This window comes from Diceros bicornis, chromosome X (assembly GCF_020826845.1).
Source record: "Diceros bicornis minor isolate mBicDic1 chromosome X, mDicBic1.mat.cur, whole genome shotgun sequence".
NCBI classification, from domain to species: Eukaryota; Metazoa; Chordata; class Mammalia; order Perissodactyla; family Rhinocerotidae; genus Diceros; species Diceros bicornis.
In genome coordinates, this window is record NC_080781.1 from 111076428 (window position 1) to 111102634 (window position 26207).

The 26207-nt window shown below is 37.8% G+C and overlaps 2 protein-coding genes across 6 annotated transcripts; one reads left to right on the plus strand and one right to left on the minus strand.

The window, feature by feature from the left end:
• The first annotated feature begins 706 nt into the window (after window positions 1-706).
• On the plus strand, window positions 707-17277 carry MCTS1 (MCTS1 re-initiation and release factor). Of its 5 annotated transcripts, XR_009217668.1 has the most exons (9): window positions 707-997; window positions 1569-1613; window positions 2151-2303; window positions 2849-2946; window positions 6305-6438; window positions 8414-8481; window positions 8633-8722; window positions 9240-9530; window positions 10630-17277. XR_009217668.1 is itself a non-coding variant. In XM_058536624.1 (8 exons), exons 1-8 carry the CDS (start codon window positions 987-989, stop codon window positions 9319-9321), a joined length of 681 nt encoding a protein of 226 aa, XP_058392607.1. In that variant the 5' UTR covers window positions 707-986; the 3' UTR covers window positions 9322-10189. The 5 variants fall into 5 exon arrangements, 4 of the variants coding, with proteins under 4 accessions (XP_058392607.1, XP_058392608.1, XP_058392610.1 ...); XM_058536624.1 differs by lacking the exon at window positions 10630-17277 and having other exon boundaries at window positions 9240-10189; XM_058536625.1 differs by lacking the exons at window positions 1569-1613; window positions 10630-17277 and having other exon boundaries at window positions 709-997; window positions 9240-10185.
• A 3341-nt stretch (window positions 17278-20618) lies between these two features.
• C1GALT1C1 (C1GALT1 specific chaperone 1) lies at window positions 20619-24826 on the minus strand. The gene is made up of 2 exons (XM_058536623.1): window positions 24660-24826; window positions 20619-21982 (listed from the first exon to the last, which is right to left on the minus strand). Exon 2 carries the CDS (start codon window positions 21975-21977, stop codon window positions 21021-21023), a length of 957 nt encoding a protein of 318 aa, XP_058392606.1. The 5' UTR covers window positions 21978-21982; window positions 24660-24826; the 3' UTR covers window positions 20619-21020.
• Between the last annotated feature and the right edge of the window lie 1381 nt (window positions 24827-26207).

Consider the following 26207-nt stretch of genomic DNA (forward strand, 5'->3'; position numbering starts at 1 on the left):
AAAAGGAAAAAAAAAAAAAACCAGAAAATTAAAAAAAAAACCCTTGATTCGCTCGCCTTTTTAAAACTACATAAGTAAACCGTGTTTCTTTAGCTGTTATCTCTTCAATCACATTATTCTAGTATTGCTCGCCTAGAGGCTATTCTATCATTCAAGGAGATTACCTCTCCTGATTTATAGCTCAACTTTATAGGTATGGGTGTGAGGCAGGGGACGGCAACCTAGTGAATAATTCTATGGGGGCACCTCACTGTGGCCAGTGAATATGGTTGCTAGATTAAAATACAGTTCGCCCAATTCAGATAACAAGGAATTTTTTTAGTATAAGTATATCCCAAATATTGCATGAGGTACAATTATACTAAAAAATATTCATTGTTTATCTGAAATTCAAATTTAACTGGGTGTCCTGCATTTTTACTTGCTAAATTTGGCAAGCCCACGAGTACATTAACATGATGCCATAAGGCTTGCCTGAGTTCATGCTGGTCCGTAAGCACCAATGTACTCGGTTGTCCCAGGGCACAAAAGCCGTCTCCACTAAAAAATTGTTCAGGCTAACGGTAGGCAGCAACGAAACACGGAATAATCTTGACCCTCTGAGGAACCCGTAACTGACGCGACTGCCATAAATGCTGCCTTGGTTAATTTCCCCGCCTCCTCCATTCTTCTCTTCCTGCAACTAGAAGATTGCTCTATCTCTTCTTCCTTCTCAAGTCCCGCCCTTTCAGCTACCCGCACTGGAGAGGAATCGGTAGCCTAGAAAGGGCCGGCAAAAGCGCCGACGTGTTCAGAGAAGCGGAAGTAGTCAGATTTCACTGAGAACCGTAAAGTGCGGCTGGCTGTCTCCCTTTCCGGAAAACGACAACAGCTCGGACTGTCAGTGCCGGCCTTCCTCGTGTAAGGGGATCTGCCTGACCCTTGCTAATTCAATTTTTTTTCCCATTCCGGGCCCTTCCCTATCATCGCCCCCTTCACCTTGGATCATGTTCAAGAAGTAAGGACATGCTGTGGCCTCCGTCGGCTGCTCACAAAGGCGGTGGGGGTGGGGGTGGGGAAGAGGGCGAGAGCAAAGATCCTCTTTCTCTCTCCCCCGCCCCTGCCATCCTTACTCCCTAAGGTTTTCTATAGTACTGTGCTCTCACTCGCAACTTGCAACACTAAGCTTTCCATCCCTAATCCTCAATCGAGTTTCGGTCCTCCCACCCTCATTTTCTTTCTCCTTACCCATCTTTCTCTGGTCTCTCTCCCAATCCTATCTCCATTCCTAGGGTTCTGCCAATCACGTCCTTGCACTGTGATTTAGGGGCATATCCTCTTTAGCTGAGAGGAGAGCCCTGCACTCACTGCCATATGTTTATTAGTTATGAACTGAATAAGGGAAGGCTTGACTTCCTGGGTCATGGGAGTGAAGGAGTCTGGGTGACAGGAAGCAAGCGGCCTGTCATGCCTATTGCCTCGCTGCCAGATTAACCTTGTCTTGAAAATAGCGTGATTGCCCCATAGGCTATTCAGTGTAAGGAAGACAAAAATTCTTTGGGAACCTACCTAGTGGGTTTGCCTTCCAGATTTGGTACACGCAAAAAGCAAAGGGGGAACATGGGCAAAGGAAGGTGGGTTTTGTGCATGACATTTTGAGCAAAAATAAATAGGGATCTTAGAAATCATCATCACTTTTTAAAAAATCTCAGCATATTACATAGCCTAATATGTGCCTATTTTCTGTGTTTTATTTGGGTTAATCTTTTGTATGTCAATGCTTGAAGGTTTTTTTTCTTTTGTTTTGTTTTCTCTACACAGGTTTTGTTATAGGTGGGAATCTGTGTTTCTTCCTGGGTAGAATTGAGTAAGATTTTCCAGGGAAGGCGTTTGTGTAGCTGATTACAGATTATAATGTGAAATATGCCTCATATCCCCCCCCAGCTAATTGTGTATACTTGAAAGTTTATTTTAATATTGTATTAAGACGTTGGTTTTGTGCTGGACAGAATAAAAGGGACATGGTATTTTTAAAAACAATTTATTTCATAATTATTTTAGGCATCTAAATACTTGCTTGGGAGTAGATGACTAATTAAAACAATACCTTGAGCTATTCTGATATGTCTGCTTAGAAATTCCTTTTTTTCCTTGCAAAAATCATTTGGCAGATTTGATGAAAAAGAAAATGTATCCAACTGCATCCAATTGAAAACCTCAGTTATAAAGGGTATTAAGAACCAATTGATAGAGCAATTTCCGGTTATTGAACCATGGCTTAATCAAATCATGCCTAAGAAAGATCCTGTCAAAATAGTGCGATGGTAAGTCTTTATTTTTCTCTATGTAAAGCTCAGAGTATCTGTATTTTGTATGATTAGATTTCACTCATAATAAATGGGATTATTTTCACATTAACTATTGATAGATTAATTATGGGAGTCAATAAATAGAATAACCGAAACTTATCAATATTTGTATTTTCAAATGTTTTTCTATGTTCATGAAAAATGTGGCTTTATGTACTGATTGTTTTATTAAAGAGTTAAATGTTTTTATTCAGAGTTGGATTTAATTTATTTCACTTTGTACTTTAGAGATTTGTTTTACTGAATTATCTAACAATGAAATTAAAATAATAAAATGTGAAATAAAATTGTAGCAGTTCATATTTTTCTCTACTGTACTGGTATGTTATATAAAAACAATTTAAACAATGTTTTTTCACCTGGATCTTTATTGAAATTTAAAAAAAAGCTTTATCTCTGTATATGCATGTTTCACATCATACATTATTTAAAGGATGTTTGGCATATTCATTTTTGAAAGAAAATATCTAACTTGGTACTTTGTGACATTTGTCTTACAGCCATGAACATATAGAAATCCTTACAGTAAATGGAGAGTTACTATTTTTTAGACAAAGAGAAGGGCCTTTTTATCCAACCCTAAGGTTACTTCACAAATGTAAGTCTTGTTAGAAAATATGTATTTGGGGGTATGGAAAGACACAAAAGGAGTTGAAAGTGACTTCTGGTAGTGTTAATGCATTTATTAGTATTGGGTAATAGGGAATATAAAACTAAGATGAATCCCCATCTTGTGGTAAATCTGAAAAATGCAAATTCTCATTGTGCATTCCAGAAAGCTGAAGAAAGAACATTCATTCATCCATTCAACAAATATTTATTGAACTTCTATGTGCCAGGCACTGAGCTAGGTACTCAGAATGTGATGGGCAGCAAAGACAGACCTGGTCCCTGTCCCTATGAAGCTAACAGTCTAGTTGGGAGAATAGACAACAATTAGATAATTATACAAATATATATTCCCAAACTGTGATAAGTGCTTTGAGCATGTTATTTTAAATTTGTATCTAGATTTGCCTCATAGAGATAATTCTGTATAAGGGAAAGCCTTGGTTAATCGTGGGAGTCCCAGTTATTGTTAGTTGAGTGCCAAGGTCAGGCGTTATGAAACAAAATAATGTTTATTAAGTACACACCTTTGCATGTTGTTAGATTGAGTACATTACAAAAGAAGATCCAAAGGAAGATACAATGCCAGTGCCCAAGAAGTTTTTAACTGTGAAGTAAAATTTCTGCTTTTCAAACAAGTGTGTATCTGGCATTCTAGCCAAGAGGCAGAAAGGGAGTGACTGGAGGGCTCTGTAGGTGGTATTGATGACTTAACTAATGAGTTTGGTAAGAGGAGATAAATTTTGAATTACCTGGTGGAGCAGAGGTCTGGAGCAGTAAAGCTGTTAGGCAAGTCTTAAAAGAGGTGAAGCACTTTATAAAGGAATAATTATAATGATTATAATATTAATGATTCAGTATTGATTTTATCAGGTTAAGAAAACTACGATGGAGAGAAATTGAGTCCCGATGCAATGGGAAAATGTTTAAAATGAAAATATTTTGGTAACATTAAGACATTTTGATGACATTAATTCCCACTCAACTAAACGGGAACAGAGACAGAATAATCAAATGTATTGCATGAATATAGATTGGATTCTGGTTTGAAAAACACAAAATTCAAGCTCTTCTTCCCCCACAAAAAAGCTAAAAGATTTTCTTGGGACTATTGGGGGAAATTTGAATATGGTTTGGTTACAATGTGACATTGTAGAACTCCTGTTAAATTTTTAGGTATGATAATAGTATTGTGGTTTTGTAGGAGAATGACTTTATTCTTAGGTGATGTGTGCTTATTTATGGTGAAGCATTATTTCTGAAATTTCAAAAGGTAGAGGAAAAAAATGTGTGTATATAAATAGAAAGAGATAAAGCAAATAGAGCAAAGTGTTACTGAACAGTTGTTGAATCTAAGTGGATGGTGTACAGGTGTTCATTGAACTATTCCTCCAGTTTTTCTATATGTTAAACATTTTCATAATTGGAAGAAAATATGTTTCTATTTAATAATATTTTGCTGGGAAACAAGCTTTTACAACATCTTAAAGTTATTCTTGTGCAAGAAGCAGGATAATATGGTGGTTCAAAGCATGAACTTGGAGTTAGGCAGACCTGAGTTCAATTCTCAGTGCATGTCACTTTTGTCAAGTCACTTAACCTGTTTAAGCTTTGTTTCCTTATCTTTAAAAATGGACTTAATTGTATATTACATCTCCCAGGATTGTGAGGATTAAATGAGATAGTGCATGTAATGCAGCTAACACAATGCTTGGGACATAGAAAGTGCTCAATATATGATAGCCATTATCATGCTGTTAGTAGTAATTATTCGATAAATGTCCACGACTACTATTTATCGTTATCATCATGATCAGGATCATCATCATCATCATCATTGAAGGGCAGATATTAATGAGGCTGGAGATCTAGAAAACAAATTATGGCTTGTGAGTAGTAAATGCATTCATTCATTCAGGTTTCTTTTTATCAGTAAGATGTTTAAATTAATTTGCAGCCATGTTTAAATTAATTTGTAGTCTTGGTAGGAAAAAGACTTCCTTCTTCTCTGACTAGTGGGAGGGCTAGTGGTAAGACATTAAAATGAATAAATTTTACCAATTATTGTTGTTTTTATTCCTAGAGAGCCCTGAGAGGCCTAAAAAGTTTTTCCCCCAGTCATTGTTTTAAATCCTTCAGGGATCCTTTAGTTGTTAGGTTATGAATTATTTGTAGACACACATACACACAGAAAAATACATTTTTTAAGATTATAAAAGGAATATGTGTTCATTCTAGAGATTTGGAAAAATCAGAAATAAAATCACCTGTATTCCCATGACCTAGAGATACCCAGTGTTAGTTTATCAGTGTACTTCCATCCAATAATTTCCTTGTAGTGTGTGTGTGTTTGTGTAAATGTATCTATTTTTCCTTTTTAAATTGGGCTCTCTGTTATATAGTTTTTTTAACTAATAGACTTTATTTTTTAGAGCACTTTTAGGTTTACAGAAAAATTGAGCAGAGAGTACGGAGTTCCTATATACTTCCTCCTCCCTTCCTTTATTATTAACATTTTGCATTGGTGTGATACATTTGTTACAATTGGTGAACCAATATCAATACATTGTTATTAACCAAAGTGCATAGTTTACATTAGGGTTCATTCTTTGTGTTATACATTCTGTAGGTTTTGCCAAATGCATAATGTCATGTATCCACCGTTACAGTATCTTATGGAATAGTTTCACTGCCCTAAAAATCCTCTGTGCTCCACCTATTTTTCCCTCCCCTCTCTCCCTCCTCCCCCAACCCCTAGAAACCAATGATCTTTTTGGTAGTTTTTTTATTTTGCTTTTTTCACTTAACATTATATTATGAACATTTCCCAGTGCGGTACGTTTTCTCCAAAACCATGGTTCCATTTATATAGATATTATAGACATACCTCAAGTCATTTATCTCTTACTTTACTGTTGGACATTTAGGTTGATTCTAGTTTATTTCTAATATAAATATTAGTGCTTCAATGAATATCTATCTACCTAAATATATTGTACATCTTTCATTTTTTCTTAGGATAAAGTCCTAGAAGTAGAATTACTGAGTCAAAGAGTTTGAACCTTTCCAAGGCTATTGACACATGTTGCCAAGTAGTCCTAGAGAAAGGTTGTACCCATTTGTAAGCCTTCTAAAAGTATATGGGAATGCCAGTTTTCCTACATTCTTGCTAGCATTGGAAATTATTTAAAAATATTTACCAGTTTGATAAGTGAAAGATGGTGTTTCCGTTTTATTTTGCACCTGTCAGAGTACTGTAATTTGGGGAAATATTTGTTCATGTCCTTTGCATTTTTCTGTTGAGACATTAGTCTTATTAATTTTTGTAATGTTTTCTTTTCTTCTAGATCCTTTTATCCTGCCACACCAACAGGTTGATAAAGGAGCCATCAAATTTGTACTCAGTGGAGCAAATATCATGTGTCCAGGCTTAACTTCTCCTGGAGCTAAACTTTACCCTGCTGCAGTAGACACGATTGTTGTATCCTTCCCAGGCTATAACTGTTGAAAAATGTATTCATTGTATTTTTGTCATTAGTGAAAGATCTATCATCCAAGAGAACATCAGATGTACTTTTTTGGAGATTACTGTTGTCTCATGCCTTTCTGGTTACATTTGAATATGTGGGAAGTAACATTATTTCTTGAGACTAGATTATGTCCCATTTTAGAAGTTAAATGAGAGCAAGTAATAAAATAGTCCCGGCTGCATTTCAGCCCAGATAGGCCCAATGTTATTAGACTCAGGACACAGTATAAAACTCTTGATTAATGGAGAGGATATATATGATGTAATTGGATCACTTCTTTGGATATCAGCTTGCTACTTTGACATTTGACTTACCCAGATACACTGGAGGAAAAGCACTCAAAAGGGAAAAGAACTTAGGCACCAGATAGAGTGGTAGACGTGGGTAGTAGAAAATATTGGCAATCCCCAACTTTTATTTTAAAGTTCATTTTAAGTTGGTTGTTTGGGCTTCAGAACATGTTTTCTCAAAGAGAAATGTTCAAGTCCCAGATAGTCCTTAAGGAGCTATTCAACTCATAATGTAGCTGAATAATTCTGCATTATTTCCATTTCTGTGGTGCTGTTTCACCTATATTCTAGATTAAATAGGTTATTGTCGGGGCCGGCCCGGTGGCGTAGTGGTTAACTTCGCACACTCTGCTTGGGCGGCCTGGGGTTCACAGGTTCGGATCCTGGGTGCACACCTGCTCACCGCTCATCAAGCCATGCTGTGGCAGGCGTCGCACATATAAAGTAGAGGAAGATGGGCATGGATGTTAGCCCAGAGCCAATCTTCCTCAGCAAAAAGAGGACGATTGGCAACAGATGTTAGCTCAGGGCTAATCTTCCTCACCAAAAAAACAAAATGGGTTATTGTCAACTAGTCTGGACAAAAGGACATCTTCTTTGTCATACATAAGGTGGCCATTTGCCTCAGGTTGAGAAAAGGAACCATACTGGGTGGGAATGGGGAAATCATTGTCGAGTGGGAAGGCCATTGGAGTGGGTTTAAGAATGTGTCCTGTGTTCAGAAGGAGGGTGTCCTCTGTTGTGGCAGTTACATCTAAGGGGTAGTATAAGTTGTATGTTTATATCTTAGGAACAGCTTGTATTGACATAGATACTGGTCACATAATAGGTGCTGAAATATTTGTGGAACATTGAATGAATGAATTGAAAACCAGTAGAGAAAAGTATTCTGTGAGGACAGATTACCTTTTTATGTTTATGATTTTTCTAAGTGTTATAAGTTTATAGTTCTGGAGTTTCCCTTAAATGGAAGATTTTCCCAGTACCCAGCCTTTACTTTTTTAAAAAAATTATTTTATTGAGGTCATAATGGCTTATAAATAATTTTTATTTTGAAATAATTATAGACTTTTAGAAAGTTACAAAACTAGTGCACAGAGGTGCTGTGTACCCTTGAACATTTACTTTTTAAAATATGTACTGCAGTGTTGAACATTCTAGACGCTTCAAATGATAACCAAGAACATTCTGGTTGTTCTAGAAAGGTTGAAACTTACATTGGGTCCTTAAAGATAGATTGGGGAGATAATTATTGTTTTAATGTATCCTTTACATGAAACCACCATTCAGTGATTAAAACACTAGAACAATTGATATTTCATAGTTTTTAATATTCATGTGTAAGAAATTTCATCTCCTTTTTTTCAGGACTTATTCTGGTTTTGTTGGCACTGGGTCATAGTATTAACATTTAACTTAAAAATCAAGAATGATTATTAGATTCATTCATTTAGCATTTATTGCATATTTACAATGTGCCTACAGAATCTGCTAGGTCCCTGCCCTCAAGGAGTTAATGGTCTAGGCGAGGATACAAGATGGGTTAAAAGTGGCTTAACTAGTAACATTATTATTTGCCATCCCCTCTTAAAAGCATTTTGATAGATAAATAGTTTTCTTAGCTGTGTGTTTTCAGGCAATCATGGCAGAAGGGAAACAGCATGCTCTGTGTGTTGGAGTCATGAAGATGTCTGCAGAAGATATGTAAGTCTCACGTTAGGCCCCTTAGATTTTGAGATATGGGTAACCTACCAGGAAGCATCAGAATTACAGGTGAAATTTGCTCTCGTTCATACCACATCTTACAAATATTTAAGCACAGAAGCCTCATTTATGATTTTTCCTAACACTTTAGGAAGCCATTGAAACCTATTTTGTCTCCAGGATTGCATTCTTTCTTAAGCACTCTGAAAAGAACTCGTGTGCCAACACAGCTGTTTTATATGTATGTATGTGGTATTTTAGGAATTTTTTATTTAGCATGATTTAAATTGGGTGGAGGGAAAGATGTTTTCCTGCTAGTTTTTAAAGCAGTGACATAGTTCAGCACCACACAGTATTTATCTTATATTTTGACCTGGTGGTATAGAATATTAAGGAAATGTTAAAGGTAAATTGCCAAAATATAGTCAATATATTGAAAAACTTTGGAACTCATTTGATTACCAAATTATTCCTATTAATTTTGTTTCAGGGTCGATTGTAACACTTTGATGTTCTCCTGGTATAGTGACATCACTACTCTGTTTCTATAGACCCACTAATTAGATCACTAGGATCACTTTAAGACATGAACTGTGGCAGAGTAATGTAGTTTAATATAGACAATGTTAGTGTAATATAAATAAATTCCCTACATGTGGCTCAATAATTGCAAAATAGCAATGCACTTGAAATTATATTCACCGTAAGCCTATAAAAATGCATAACAATATGTTTATGTGCTTTTTTTCCTTCTACAGTGAGAAAGTCAACAAAGGAATTGGCATTGAAAATATCCATTATTTAAATGATGGGCTGTGGCATATGAAGACATATAAATGAGCCTCAAAAGAAATGCACTTGGGCTAAATATGGATATTGTGCTCTATCTGTGTTTGTGTCTGTGTGTGACAGCATGAAGATAATACCTCTGTGGTTATGCTGAATAAATTCAACAGATGCTAAAATTCTGTTAGCTTCAAAAATTATTTTAATTTTTCTTAAACTCAAGTTAAAATTGGTTAACAGACTTGGACATTATAAGGTATCTGGTAAGTAACCAAACTCAGACAACTTAATGTCCTTTGTTAGGCTAATGATGTAAGAGGAAGGGCAGGACTTGGTAAATGAAGTTGCCAGTATATGGCTGACCCCCGTAGAGAATCTGACTACTTAATGGGGCTGGAAGCTAGACTTGGAATTTTATCCCATTACCCGAGGGCCCCTTCTCTTTTGTGTGTGCTTTTTGTTTGTTGTTTTTGAATTTTTCATTATGGAAAATTCCAAACATTTACAAAAGTATGGGAAGAATGGGCTTTTTCTGTATCCATCACCCAGCTTCAATTCATGGCCAATCTTATTTCATCTATATCTCACTCCTTCCCACCCCACTCCCCGATTATTTTGAAGCAAATCTCAGATATATCATTTCATCCATAATTACTTTAATATGTATCTTTAAAGGATAAGTGGTTTTTAAAAAAAATCATAACCACAATATCATTATCATACCTAAAATTAACTAAATGTGATCAAATGACTGGGTGCAAATATGTGACAAAAGGACTTGATTGTCTCTATTTTTCTTAAACCGTTGGTTTGCTAGAAATAGGTACCAAACAAGGTCCATATATTGCATTTGGTTGTTATTTATTTGTCTCTTAATCTATAAGTTCTCCCTCCTTCTTTTCCCCTTTAAATTAATTATTTAAGAAATCTAGTTGTTTTGTCTTATAGAGTTTCCTCCCACATTCTGTATTTTGTTGATTGTATCACTGTAAAGTAATTTAACTTGTTTTTACACCCCCATATAGCCTGTCAACAGATTGGCTTGATCAGGTTCAGGTTCAGTTTATTTAGTGCCCTCTCTTGAAGCTGGGTAAAATCATACTACACAGATGCCCAGAACTTCCAGATTTGGGTCCCCACTGTATTCCCCCAAGAACGTGTATCTCCTATCATAAGTGGTGTATGAAGGCCATGGACCTACTTCAGTAAGAATAGTAAGCTGTTTGGGGAGTTAAATGAGCAGTTATGAATTTATATAGTCATAATAGGCCTTTCTTCCTAATAACCTTGTTGTTATTCTAGTGTCTCAGCCATCTTCATTTGGTTGTTTACAAATATATGACATGTGATTTTATTTTTCAGATGGATACAGACATTTACAAGATTGTGGTGACCTGTGTTACAGTTAGAAGTTGGTGAGAAAGGTGAGGGTGGATAGTAAAAAGAGAGAGACCATTTGGCTGGCTGTTAGAGCTGGGCCTCCCAAGATATAACATAGGTGAAAGTTATAGATCCAGGGTCTGACCCTCAGAATGAGAAACTATTTCTCCCTAACGAAACTTATAAGACTTGGAGATTCCCACGTTAGAATGTAAATGTATTAATTTATAGTGATAAGTCTGCTTAGGGTAAGCAATTAGTAAACACTAAGTTTCTTGGTGAACGTGGATAAAAGTAAAAGTAAGGTTGATAATTTGGGGGACTATTTCTTCTGGGCTGGGGTAAAGCTTAGAGAAATTTTCCTGCTTCATCATTATTTAGAATGCTTATCCAAAGCATTTTGGATCCAAAACCTTTCTTTCCTAGCCTGTAGAGGCGCCCTGATATTTTACTTCCTATATCCTTTTTAAGTTCTGTGTAGAATATTTTCCTTTGTTATGACAGTTATATTCTACAACTTACCATATTATACTTTATTGTTTATTCCTGGTAGATAAAAGTGTAAATAGTCTCATCAGTAACACATTTATAAATCATCTTTCAAGTAGTCTCATTGTATGCTGACTTACTGGTTTCAAATTCATATGTCTCCCCATTTGGGGGATGAGGCACCCTATTTGAGACCTATAGCTCCTTATATTCTTAAAAAGAGAATATCTGGGTCATTTATGTCCAAACCAAACTTTGAACCTTTATTTTTGATACTACTAAGATAATGTTAATTGATTAAGATTACCTATGGACTGTTAACAATGAAAAACAAAGCACACATATTAGAGAAGTTAAAACCTTTAATTGCCTGATTTCTGAAATAATTTATCTTTGTTTCTAACCACTGTTATGGTGGGTGTAGGGAACACTTTTAAAATATTCAACATCATCATCTATGCTTGTTTTTCTACTATACTGAGGTACCTTGACTGTGTTGCCTTGGTGATGTGGACTAAATATGTATGTCTCCTGCTTCCCCTGGGTCTGAGGCCTCAGGTCGTGGGGTTAATCAGGGGTGTCACTCTACACGTGGGATCCTGGTCAGTTTCTAAACCTTAGGTCATGCAGGGAAGCCAATTCAAAGAGATTAAACTATCAGATATATCAGCCTCTTTAGGCACTGTGCTTAAAGGAAACTTAGTTCACCCACATTCCTAAGAGTAGGAATACAGGGAGAGCCTGTTTTCTCTCACGCATTGTGTCTTCAATTCATTTTTAGTTTGAAAATTAATTTTGTGTCAAGCCAACCTACAATCTAGCCATTCCTGAGTATCTGACACACTTTTACTCAGCCAAGGTCAGTTCGGCTCAATGGACATTTATTGAATATCTACTAGGTTCTAGGTGATTTGGCACAAAAGATGAATAATACACAAGTGGCTCTTGCCCTTAAGGAGCTTCTAGTCTAGTGAGTAAATTTACATTTTTAAAAATCCGAGTAGTAGTGACAGGCCAATACCAATTTATAAAGCCAGTAGGAAATTACTAATGGTTTTCCAATTTCAGTCATCAAAATTTGCAAATTACACATGAAACAAATATAGAAATATTTCTTAGATTGTATCTAATGTGAGAAGGTTAAGAAAAATCCAGATGTCTTGGAGTTGCAACGATTCAGCATTCCAACTCAGATAATTGTCCCATTGTGCAGTAATATAAAGGCCCGATCAACCCTCTTCTAGCAGACTGTCTGTTATAGTGGTTTGGTGGTGTTCTGTTGGCAGCTGCATTTTTCCTTTTCTTTTTTCTTTTCCTTTTTTTTATGTTCTGGACCCAAAACAAGCAGCTGAATTTATCCAGGGGTAGTCATGAACATTTCCAATTCGAGGGATTTGATAGTCCCCAAACAGAAAGTCATATGGCATTTGCAAATAATGATTATATCCAGCCAAGTTTCCCCTCTGTATACAAATCGGCTACTGAGGATATGGTATTTCTAAGCATAGTACTTCAGAAGATATAAGAATGGCAAATGACTAAATTTTCAGAAGTATTTCATTATAGTAAATATTTCACTTCTTTTGTTCATGAGAATAATGTAGCAGTTATATATTAATGGGAACATGAAATGAATGTATACCCAAACTGTGGTAAATATTTTAACTTTGTTTATCTAGGTTCCTTAATTTTGCGAATATCTCTCTCAAGGCTCTTCAGGAAACTCAAAATGTTCCAATTTCTAAAGGAGTATCCACTAAAACTGATTTATAATGAAAGAAAAAAATGATAATGCATCCTATGTCAATATGACCGTCACTTCTGAGGTCTCAAGCAATCAGAAACTTACTCAAGTTATTCAATAACCTGTAAGAATTAGGCCATTAAAGCCCTTCAGAATTAATCTTTAGTGTGTTATTAACTGTATTAAGGCAGTAAAAATTAGACTAAATATAATTGTATTCTTAATATCCTAGTCTCAGCAATAGTTCCTAAAGAAATCATGACTGTCAACATGGAGACTGATGCATGTAAATGTATACTTTGTATTAATCTGTTTTTACACTTTGTATGTATACTTTATTATACTTTTTTTTATCAGGTAAAAGAATGAGTAGATATAATGAACTATAACACCAATTTGTTTAATATTGTATTAAAACTAAAACTAAGTATTTGTAAAGGACTACAACTCTGTCAGAATAGGAGTGAATGAACGGGATTGAGAACCAGTTTTTAAATTTATGTTGAGACTGTTAGGCAGGTTGGTTGGTTGGTTGGTCTAAGAGGCTGGCCTCTTGGAGAACATAATTTATGTATGGAAAGGGATACAAGAGATAATGATTCACTGGAATTTCTCCTAATAATATCATGTTCATTAGAACAGGTAATGGGGAAGTAAAATAGATAAAAACATCCAAACTAATCAGTACTATTAATATTTGCCTCTTGGAGTGAAAAATTAAAGAACACCAAATTTTATCCTTGAACACTTTGAGAAATAAAAAATTAGTGAAATAATTTCTACTTAAAACCCTAGTTGTTACAGAGAATGATATGCCTCACTATTGTCCAATTCTAATTAAATGGATTATCTTATACATTTTTAAAATCCCATTTTAAAAGTAAAACAAATCATGATTTGCACATCATAATTTTTATTGCTCTTCCTGTTCCATTCCCCAATTTTAAAATACTTTAATTTCAGCCAATATGTGAATATAGAGGACTTCTAAGGCATAATCATTTACTTGACTCTGTTCAAGTTCATTGGTAAGTGTTCTCAGAACCCTACCATAGAGGGGAAAAACCCCTCAATTTAAAAGATACAAAGATTTAATTTTCTTCTAATTTTATTTTAATTTTTTATCATAAGACTTGCTTGTCAATAAGTATTAACTGTCATTTAATCTCTTATGGTGAAATAAGTAATTTCTTCTGATTTTCACAAGCATATGAGCAAAAGACTGTGTTCTAAGCAGTAAATCATTTAAGCACTCTCTTGGAGCAAGTGCCCTTTCTCCAAACATATGCCTTGAAAACAAATCAAATGCAGTTCCCTTTTTGCCTCAGGGAAAGCCTTATTGGGGAGACTTTTGAGGTTGGGCAATCCATTTTTATTCTTACCAACTTCTATCTATTTCAAAAGGGGACATTTTCTGTCTTTGTCCTCAAGTGCTGGGGTTGTCCATCTCTTTTGATGCATGATGAAGCCCTGAGGCTTGGAAACTTGCAAACCAATAAGATGATTTTGTGATGAAACTGCCTGTGAGATTGATACTGTCTATTAATAGGCCTTGAATGGGGCCGGCCTCTTGGTTTAGTGGTTACGTGTGTGCACTCCGCTGCTGGCGGCCCGGGTTCGGATCCCCGGTGCACACCGAGGAACCGCTTCTCTGGCCATGCTGAGGCCGTGTCCCACATACAGCAACTAGAAGGATGTGCAATCATGACATACAACTATCTACTGGGGCTTTGGGGGAAAAATAAATAAATAAATAAATAGTCCTTGAATCAACTTAAATTTGAGACAACTTTTAAAAGCAGCATGCCCTTTCTTCTAGTTTTGCTTCCCTGTCAGTGGGGCTTGAAATGTCTGTTTCTGCATACTGATGTTTTAAGAAATCTTTAGCTTCTCATGATCTGAAAGATTTTTATGCACTTCTTAGTCTGGATACTGTTTTCCTCAGTTCTAATGCTGCCCTATTCAGAATTCATTTTTTAAAGCCAAAATTCACTGTTCACTTAAACATCTGGACTAGATTGGGCAAGGTGAGGAGGATGGGAGGAGAGGTTTTTTTTTCCCTGTAGGCTCTGGACAGCTTTCTTAGAGAGTTGACTTATCCAGGATTAGGAGAAAGCATGCTTTTGCATGACTAAGATCTTTCTAAAATTTGTTTTTGTAAGCATTTTAGATTTAAGAAAGTTCAACCTGACATGTATTTGAATATGGAGTATAAACAGCTTCATTTAGTGGGATAACAGCAATCTCTAACCCATCAAATGAATATCTGTCTCCTAAATAACTTTCAAAAAGCACATGACTAGAAAATATTTTTCAGTGGCAATGCTTTATTCTGTTTTAAAAATAGTAGGGGCTAGGGGGCCAGCCCGGTGGCAGAGTGGTTAAGATCACGTGCTCAGCTTCAGCGGCCTGGGGTTTGCGGGTTCAGATCCCGGGCTCAGACCTATGCACCGCTCATCAAGCCATGCTGTCGTGGCATCCCGTATACAAAATAGAGGAAGATGGGCACAGATGTTAGCTCAGGCCTAATCTTCCTCAGCAGAAAGAGGACGATTGGCAATGGATGTTAGCTCAGGGCCGATCTTCCTCACAAAAAGAAAAAAAAATAGGGGCTAAAATGTAATAAAAACTTGGACACTTATACTGCACTTATTTTGTGTTTTACAAGTTAAAAATTTTATGTTTTGTAAAATGTTTTGAAAGGAGGCCACAAAGTAATTCTGCTTTCTTGCTCCCAAGTGCAGAGGTCTGAGAGAAGGCACATGGCCTCATTCGCTTCTGGGTGTTGTCAAACCCAGTTCTCGCTCAAGTACCAAATGCCCAGATGCATTTAATGGGGATGCAGGAGTCGCACTTAAGCAGTAGTTTTTGCTGATATAAAGAGAAACATCTTGATTAAAGTGGAGGAGATAGAAACTGTACCAATTTGGGCAATTTTGGCTCCAATAATGTCTAATTTGCTGTGAAAGGGGAACGTGTTCTAAGTTAATGTTGTTAAAAGCAACTTCTGAATTTCTCCTTAAAAAATATTTATAAAAAAGCTGTTTGAGGAAGAGCTGTTTTACTGCATGGCACAGATGTTATCTTAAAACAGTTAAGGAGTTCCCTTGTGAATTTGAATATTCAATACCAGCTGTTAGTCACACCAGTATTTTAATATTTTATCATCAAGCTATTTAATAAAGAGGAATCATACATATTTATCTGTGTAAAGTGCTAGCTAAACTTGTTCAAATGGGTAAGAAGGAAAGGGAAATAACATTCCCTGAGCACCTACTATATGCACAAGTTCAACTTACATACCTTGCTTAATCTTTATGATGATTCCATGAGGTAGATTTTAGTTCTTATCTTACAAATGAGGAAACTAAGGCTCCAGAGGGTTTGTATAACTTTCCTGAAGATATATAGCTAATAAATGGCAGAATTGGGATTTGAACCTAGGTCTGCCTGATTGCAAAGCCTGTTTTACAGAAAATCTCCCCTCATTTCATAAAATGTTAACCTCGGCCCACGGTCACATCACTATCTTTGTTTATGAGTTATTAGAGAAAAGTATAAGTTGGCCAAGCCTCTGTTCCACAGTGGGAAAATATGGGTAGGATCTGAATGTGATAAGACTGGGTTGCTTGCAGTGTCTTATTTGTGCTTCTGAGGGAATGTTTTTCTGTTTCCCTCTTCATCATCAGCGTATACTGGGAGAATCTTTTGAAATTGGACTCAGTCCTGAGGTCTGCACTTTTTCTATTATTAGTCACCTTCAAGCCAGGTGATTTGTTACCATTTAAAGGTTATGCCATTTAGAAGCCTTTGCTGGATCTTTTTAGAAAAGGATACAAGGGGGAGGGTTAGTTAAGAAGTGGGGAGATTATAGAGTGTAATGTGCAAAGGCAGGACTAGCAGCTCCTTTGAGATTATCAATATATCCAAAATATAGATGGGGAAAAGGATTAGTGAATATTAAAATTAATGACAGGTGCAGTTTGGTTTAGTAATAATCTAAGGAAAAAAGCTGAGGGGTTTAATCTACATTTTGCTCCAGATCCAATGATTTAATTTTGAGAAGGAAGATCCAGTGATTGAACTCATGCAAGGAGATGGCCTGGGGCCTGCTAAAAGTCAGGTTGCAATTTCTATAGCATTCAAGACAACCAGAAAAATAAATACTTTTAGAAGAAACTTCAAGTTTTCTCCCATTCACATGTCAGCCCCTCGCCCCCAACGCAGGGTGGGGGTGGGGTCTAACACTTCTGGAATTGGTTAGACCTGTGCTGTAATTGTAAAATACATACTGGATTTCAAAGACTTAATAAAAAAAGAATGTAAACTATTTCAGTTTTTTTCTGTTGATTACATGTTGAAATGACAATATTTTGGATATATTGGGTTAAATAAAATATAATACTAAAAGTAATTTCACCTGTGTCTTTACTTTTTTAGTGTGGCTACCTGAAAATGTAAAACTACACATGGCTCACATTATATTTGTATTGGATGGCACTGGAATGGAGAATGGGCAGTATTCCTTGAAGCTTCCTTTTAGAGGCGAGTGCCTTAGAGTGGTAAATATGGACAAGACCTTCAGTGCCAGTATTCCAAGTCTTTCCTCAAGCTAGGATCAGTTTTCCCATTTCCTCTCAGATGGTATGGGGCTGGTGTTTTGACTATTAGAACGTCCCCGTTTATTCAACACTTTGACTACCTATGTGGATGTCTCATCAGTCACTAGATCAAAGCATTTCTTAATTTTTTTCAAATGCAAGCCTGTCACATATTAAGGGCATCCTTCCTCCCTCATTCCCATCCATCCATCCATTGAAAATCTGAGTCTTATTTTTAGGTCCTGCTCTTCCTGCCACAGCTTTTGCCATATTGCCAAAGCAATGGCATAACCAATGTGGCCATTCTTGCATGGAATCAGTGAAAACTACTAAAGAAATGGGAACTTTGTGGGTTAAAAGAAATAGCATTTATCAAATTGAGGACTTTTAAGACAAAAGGACCAGCGTATTCTAAAAATAAACTATGACTTGTATTATTGCTTATACAAAGCTTACATGAAGTGATTGTCTGACTCCCTGTATGAATCATGACTTTAGGCTCCTTTTGCTTTCTACAAAACACCAGGCCTAGTGTTGAGCTCATAGATACTTAGTATATACAAGGAATATTATAGTGTATAGACTTCACATGAATGAATAAAGGTGGATTTCTCCTTTTTATTATGGTAGAAACCCCAGTATACACCATCATTTCATCCTTTCCGAACAAGTCATTTTCCCCATTACACTTTAAATACTTTATAGTATTTTATCTTTGATGATACTGGAATTATTATTTTTAATTAAACTTTGGGGGACTCCTTTGTGGGGAGGTTGGCAAATTCCTCTGTATGCCAAAAGAAAGCTAAACTTTTGCAAACACACAGCTTTTCACTTAAGCATTAAGATATGCGTTGAATGCATCAATCCAAGTCAGCTGGCACTAAAAGGAACATAATATTCTTAACAAATGAAGGGAAAATTAGTGGAACATCATCACCATCTGGTTTCAGTAACTTTTCTAATACAGGTGTGCCCTGCTTTAAGAAAACCCAACAGGGCCGGCCCGCTGGCGCAAGCGGTTACGTGCGTGCGCTCCGCTGCAGCGGCCCGGTGGTCACCGGCCCGGAACCCCGGGCGCACACTGACGCACCCCTTGGCAAGACATGCTGTGGCGGCGTCCCATATAAAGCGGAGGAAGATGGGCACGGATGTTAGCCCAGGGCCAGTCTTCCTCAGCAAAAAAAGAGGAGGAGTGGCAGTTGTTAGCACAGGGCTGATCTCACCAAAAAAAAAAAAAAAGCCTAACAAATGGGTTCATTTAAATGTATTGCAGAAAAATCTGGGCATTATAAATCAGATTTGATACACAAGCAATCTTTTAGCTAGATGAAGAAGAAAAAGAATAAGCCAAGGGGTCTAATTTATATTTTGCTCCAAATTCAATGTTTTAATTTTGAGAAGGAAGATCTAGTGATTGAACTCATGCAAGAAGATGGCCTGGGGCCTGCTAAAAGTCAGGTTGCAGTTTCCACTGCAGTCAAGACAACCAGAAACATAAATACAACTTTTAGAAGAAACTTCAAGTTTTCTCTCATTCACATCTCAGTCAGTGGGTCTCACACTTCTGGAACTGGTTAGACCTGTGTTCTCCGATATGGTAGCCACTAGCCATATGTAAAATATATTCATCACAATCATGATCAATTTCCATTAGACCTCCAATCTTCCCTACTCTTTCCCCAATAACAGAGGGGGGTTAGGGTTAGTTTTTGGCTATTGAATGTAGGGTGATAAAATCTGTTAACTATGACCTCAGTAGTACTATTTTCTATGTTATTGATTCAGATTTTATCTACAAGACTGGGTACAAAGAAGTTCAAAGAGACAGCATATTATTTAAGACAACTAATATTTTATAAAGGAATACTCATGTAAAAAATACAATCAAGAGCATCAATTTGGTTTAAGAAGCAATTGTTACTTGAGCCTCCACTAGGAAGTCAAGCAATGGAATGCATTCTCTGATATATTTATTACAACTATTCCTTGATACACTACGATAATTGAAAGTGATAAATGTGGTAGAAATTTAATATATTGGTGTTGGGGGTAAGGTGACACTTATAAATTGGGTGTCACACAGTGAGATACTGTTTATCATTGTGCTCACACTGAACATGTTTTGATTTGTAGTAACTGCATCTAAGAATACATATTAGGGTGCTTGATAAAGGGGTTTTCTTATTTTTCAGAAATAATAATGCTTCATTTTCACCAAAAACCCCAGTAAGGAAAATCAGATAAATTAAAACAAATGGTTCTACACACTACTCTGATGATCAATAATTTGAAGCCTGAGGCTCTCTTGAGGATTCTCTTTCCAGTTTACAGAAGCTGTGGGAGACCATTAACATCATGAGGCCAGTTACAGGAAATACTGATCTCTAAAATGTCATGTTCTCACACATTATGGAGGCGACTTAATATAGCATGTGCAGACCCGATTATAGGACAAGTCAGCTCCAAGTATTTCACACATTTATAAGCACAGGAGCTATTTTATCCACCACTGGATAAAGCTTCTGGGTAGCCACTGATTAGGCAAATGGTATGGTAATCCAAGGTGAATGGTGAAGTTAAGGCCTCCACAACAAAAACAGTTGGATATAGTGCAACCACGAACATAGGAAAAATTTCAGAATTTGAACAAGTAAACAAAAAACAGGACAGACTTAACTCAGGTAAGTGAAACTGCCAGGCTGCCAAAACAAGTTCAAAGGAGACTTCCATGGAACTCATTTGCCCAGCAGGAGTCAATAAATCTCAACTGATATCGTTTTATCCAAGCCACAGCTGAGAGCTTGATTAACTGGGAAACAACACAGTTATATGACGTTACATTCTTCATAACCACCATTCAAATTTCAGTATCTGCATAGAGAAGTACAGAGGGTTACACTGAAATTGTGTATGCCGAGGAATGCCACTAACTTAGCTCCCAGGAAAATTATTAACCTTTATAAGTAATTTTCACTTTTTCATTCAGGGATAGATTTCAACTTTAACATTAACATTGGTTGGGAACATTTCCTTTGTTGTTTGGTTGTATATTTTGAGAAGGCAAATCCACTGGCACTCACAGAGGCTGAGAACATAAACCACCATTATAAGTAATAAAAACACATTGCTAAAAGTTTAACTTTAATCACAAATTCACAACTAGAGATTTTATTTGCATATCTTAGAAAGCTAAAGACGTTAAAATTTTTAACCAACCAACAAAATATGTGCCACACAGATTTTTAATATTCATAATTTAGAATTTATCACATAAATATATTTATAAATATATCCTTTATTTGCAAAATTATTCTTAAAACATTTCTTTCCAACACATTTGAAATTTTCATGTGTTTTAAGGAAAACAACCCACCCTATTTTAAAATGTACTACTAAATTTTAATGTGTGATTAAACCAGTTCCACCAATTTAAAAAAGGAAAAAAAACATACCGTGGTGTTGTACATGTAGCCATTACTATAAATAATGACAATACATGTCCTATACGGTGATCATATATGTGCTTGTTTCACTTCTCAGTCATTATCAGAACCATTTGGCGGTAAGAAAACCAATGCATCATTGAAAATATGCCCAAATGCCCTAAGACGGTATACCCCATACATCATCACATGCATCTGATTAGGAGTCAGTCCATTAAAAGTAACAGCCATATCTGAACAACATCCTTCTACTACCAGGTTGGGGTGATTGGCCATTGCCTCTTTAATAAAAAGCCCAACAGATTTGGTATTAAATACATCTTTTCCTTCAGAATCTTCTGCATTTTCTGCAAACACTCCAGCATATTTCAGACAGACTGCTAGCTGCTTATCTTCAGATATTTTCCAAATCATCCCTCCCTGCTCGGGACACTTTTCAGGGATACTGAGAAGGTGGTTAAGTCTTTTCATTGATTCTATACTTAAGACAATTCCTCCTTCCACACTCACATATTCAAGGTCTCCCGATTTTACAGTGTGGCCTAGATAGAAAGGTTGTGATGGATCCTTCTTTAACAAAAAATATTTTAAGTTTTCAATAATAGCAAACGTAGTGGGGCGTGCCAGGAAGAACCAGTTGTATTGGTCTCTATATTTATCAAAGGCGTATTTGTAAGCTTTTCTCATCATTAACCACATGTCATCTGTTTCCATGTTAATTGACTCAAACACTTTAACGTTTTCAGAACTGAAGAACTCTGCTTTGTCACAGTGTTTGGTCCAAGTTTCCTTCACCGCAGCCCAAAGACCGACATCTTTGGGTTTTACAAGGATGATACAGTATACCCGAAAGCTCTTACTGAGCTCCATGCGTTCATCCTCTGAAATTTTCAAGATATCTTCTTTATTAGGAGCTTGTAGGTGATGATGCTCATGGTGGTGCATTTTACTTCCATGACCAATCCTAACGTGTCCTAGCATAGTGATCAAGGCACAGAAAATGCTTCCGAGCACCACACCCTTCAAAAATGAACTGCTTTCAGAAAGCATTTTTCCTATAAAGAAGAAAAAGATCCTTAGATACATAATAGAAAAGGATTAGTCTAGTGATTTGATTTGGTATTCTTTATATACTTACATTTTGCTCTTAACGTTAAAAATAAGTTTCCCAAGTTTGAAATCAAGTTAGTTGCATATGGTACCAAAGAATCTAAGTATCTGTAGCTTCCAATGCTATCTGATTACCGTTTGGTATAAACTGGAACTTTGCAGTAACACCTCTATGCAGCAGAATTTTCTGGGAGGCTACTTCTGCACATCATCTATGGGGATTTAATTAACCAACTACTAAACCAAAGCATTGACCCTAGAAACCTATGTTACAGACGTTGTCTGTCCATCATTCTCTTTAAAGGAATTTTGTTTCACAAGCTTGCATTATATTATTTAACTATATCTGTAGATATAAATGGAGTTTTACATCAAAACCTTAAATTGACGAGATAAAACCACTTACAATTGGCAAGTCACCAATGGTATCTGCGCTGGCATATCTGTTCTCAACCTAGTGCTTTATTTAACTGATGGCTGCTGTCCTTAGGCGTTGTGAGTACATCTAAAGCAAGTCTCTTGAGAATGATACCATATATGTTAATATTTACCTTTTTGTTTCTAAGACTAAATGATTTCCAATATAGTATCCCAACTAACTGATGCCCATAATGAAAATAGTTAAATTATTTGGATGAGAACTAAGTCAATACAAGCATATCTGGGGACCATTAGTGAACATTTTTATTTCCTCCGAAGGCACTTTCTTATTCTTTGGGGAACTAAAAAGTGAAAAGTCTACACTTTTATTTCAATTAGAAATTAAAAGAAAAGCCAACATTAAATACAACTGTTGAGGGGCCAGCCCGGTGGCATGGTGGTTAAGTTTGGGTGCTCCACTTTGGCGGCCCAGGGTTCACAGGTTCGAATCCCAGGTATGGACTAATGCACTACTCATCAAGCCATGCTTCAGTGGCGTACCACGTACAAAAAAATAGAGGAAGATGGGCATGGATGTTAGCTCAGGACCAGTCTTCCTCAGCAAAAAGAGGAAGACTGGCAACAGACGTTAGCTCAGGGCAAATCTTCCTCACCAATAAATAAATAAATACAACCACTGAGATTTTCCCAATCTCCTCTCTATTTCCACAAGGAATGTTCTACTGAGTTACTTCGATTTTCCCTTTGTCTCTTAAAGTTGAAAGGGGCCTTAGAAGCTACCTAATGTCATTTCTCTCATTTTACAGATAGGGAAACAGGGTCCACAGAGGTTAAGTAACTGAAGCAAAGTCACAGTTAGTCAGTGGTAGAACCAAACTAGAAATCAGATTTCCTGACATCAGTTTAATGCTTTTTCTATCACAGAATAATGATCTCAACAGTGTTTCTACCCATATTATTGAGAATTTAATAAATGAGTTACTGAATAATCCTGTTTTCCTACAAATGAAAAAAAAGTGTGGGATCTGTTAACCAGAACATGAGAGGTGCACCCAACATCATCATACTGCTACAAGGAAACCATCCCTTAGTTTTCTTCTAGAGGAAATGGATTCTGACTTCTACTTTAAGGACAAGTTGTGGAATAGCTTGGCAGATATAATGCCTGAGTGGGGGTGGGGGTGGGGTGGGGAAAAAGGCAGAATGGTTTTCCTATGTCACTCAGAGAACTTGGTCAATAAACATAGCTCCAAGAAGGAAAAGAGAGGGCCGGCCGGTGGCTTAGCGGTTAAGTGTGCGCTGCTCCGCTACTGGCGGGCCGGGGTTCAGATCCTAGGCGCACACCGACGCACCGCTTGTCCAGCCATGCTGAGGACACGACCCACATACAGCAACTAGAAGGATGTGCAACTATGACATACAGCTATCTACTGGGGCTTTGGGGGGAAAAAAAGGAGGAGGATTGGCAATAGATGTTAGCTCAGAGCCGGTCTTCCTCAGCAAAAAGAGGAGGATTAGCATGGACCTTAGCTCAGGGCTGATCTTCCTCACAGAAAAAAAAAAAAGGAAAAGAGAACTGAAAGGAAACAAGCTTTGCTTAATATTCGAATTGTCAGATGCACTCTATAATAGACATAGGATTTTGGCATTTCATATTACACAATTTTCATTATTTCTGGCCAATATATGATAACTCACACACGTCTCTTAGCTTGATAATGGCATACGTATATCAAAATTCTTCCTGATGGTGATACTACTCATGGATCATTTGCACACATTATCCTAACGAGTAGATTTTCTTTCCTATCAAGGGAGGCAAAAAAAATCTAACACTGGAGACACACATGATAGGATATTTCGTGCAGAGGAGAGGGAAACTTAAAACTGCACATGGGCACAAATGAGGCAGAAACTACCAGAGTGTTTTTTGAGATGAATCTTTTTTGAAGGCGAAGGTGTTGGGGGTGCAGTATGGAAAGGGGAGGAGGACGAAATGAAGAACAAAAGTGAGAGGGAGGACAGGTTCACCTCAAGACCCCACTAAATGGCCAAGGGAGCGCCTCCAGGAAGGCGGCTCTAGGTCTCCCCTACTGACTATTTCTCCCATGGCACCTGCCCTGGCACCCCGTGTGGAGCATGCTGGGAACGGGCCGGGGCCCAGGGCTTCCCCAGGAGAGGGGCAGGCTTTGGCGGCTCCGGGATCCGCTCAGGCTGCGGGCCGCCGCCCCCGGCACTCACCCGCGTCTAGAACCGCTCAGGGGCGGGAAAGCGCAGCCGCGCACGGCTCTCCTCTCACGTTCGCGCGCCACTCGGTTACGCTCCTGGTCGGGCTGCTCTAGATGCAGGCCGTGTCCTCTCGTTGGTTTCGCTACAGGTAGGGAGGGCCAGGAAGTGGAAGCCGCCACGGCGCGGGCAGCGGGGCGGGGCAAACGAGCCCTCGGGCAGGCGGAGCTGCCCGCCTGCGCCGACGTCGGAAGGATCCGCGCGCATGCTGCGCGCCCTTTCTCCCCGCCCCCTACTGAGTTCAGAGAAGTGCATCCTGCTGGCGTGACCCGCACGCTCTCCTGTATCCAATGGGACGCCCAGAGAGGCGTGCGTGCGTACGACCCACTGACATCTCCCACCTCTTCACCTTCCGGGTGTGAGACTGCGAGAGCGAGGTAGCGAGTTGCTCTTTGCAGCGTTTGTGTCAGATGTTTCCATGGTTTCTCTAACATACTCCTGCATTATTGCACCCTCATATTGACAAGAGGGTGCTCCACCCAGTACTCCTGGGCTGGGGCCAAAATGCAAGCCACTGAAATAGTCATCGAATTATGAGGGCAAGGATTCGCTATGGTTACTGGAATGGCATCTGAAGCCCCACTGTCTGGAATCCAATCCTGTCTTCACCGCCTCCTTCGGTATGCTGGGAAAGTTACTTCACCTCGCTATGCCTCAGTTCCCTCCTCTGTAAAGTACGGAAAATAACACGGTAGTGCTATCTCATAGAAGATTAAATGAGATAGTGCATATGAATCTATTAGCAAAAGACCAAGCGTAGAGTAAGCATTCATTAACTGTTGGTTGTTGTTATTATTCACTCCTGTATCACTAGCACTTAGTCTAGTGCCAGTGCGCCGTAAACAATACATATTGTGGAATTAATGAATGTTAGAGCTACAGATGAGGAACCAGGACCAGATAGGATAAGGAGCTTTCTGAAGGCCACACGGTAATTAACAGCAGAGGTGGGACTAGAATCTAGGTCTCCTAATTATAAGTACAGAGCTCTCGTTCCGCTAAACATGTGATCTGTCTTTTTTTTTTTTTTTTTTTGTGAGGAGATCAGCCCTGAGCTAACATCTGCCAATCCTCCTCTTTTTTTGCTGAGGAAGACGGCCCTGGGCTAACATCTGTGCCCATCTTCCTCCACTTTATATGGGACGCCGCCACAGCATGGCTTACCAAGCAGTGCGTCGGTGCGCGCCCGGGATCCGAACCAGTGAACCCCGGGCCGCTGCAGCGGAGCGCACGCACTTAACCGCTTGCGCCACTGGGCCGGCCCCCTGATCTGTCTTTTAAAATTCATTTTTGTGGCAGAGAGGGGTTTTTGCTAAAAAGCAAAAATTCTTACAAATATTTAAAATGTACTGTCACTAGGTTCCATCCGAATAACATTGAGTGGTGACTTAGGCCTGAGTTCCTAAAAACACGTATATTTGGGTAGTATTGGCAATGACCCAGTTTAAATAGATTGAAGGTTTCAGGAAGCACTGAAACAATGAACAGATAGGTTTTAGGCAA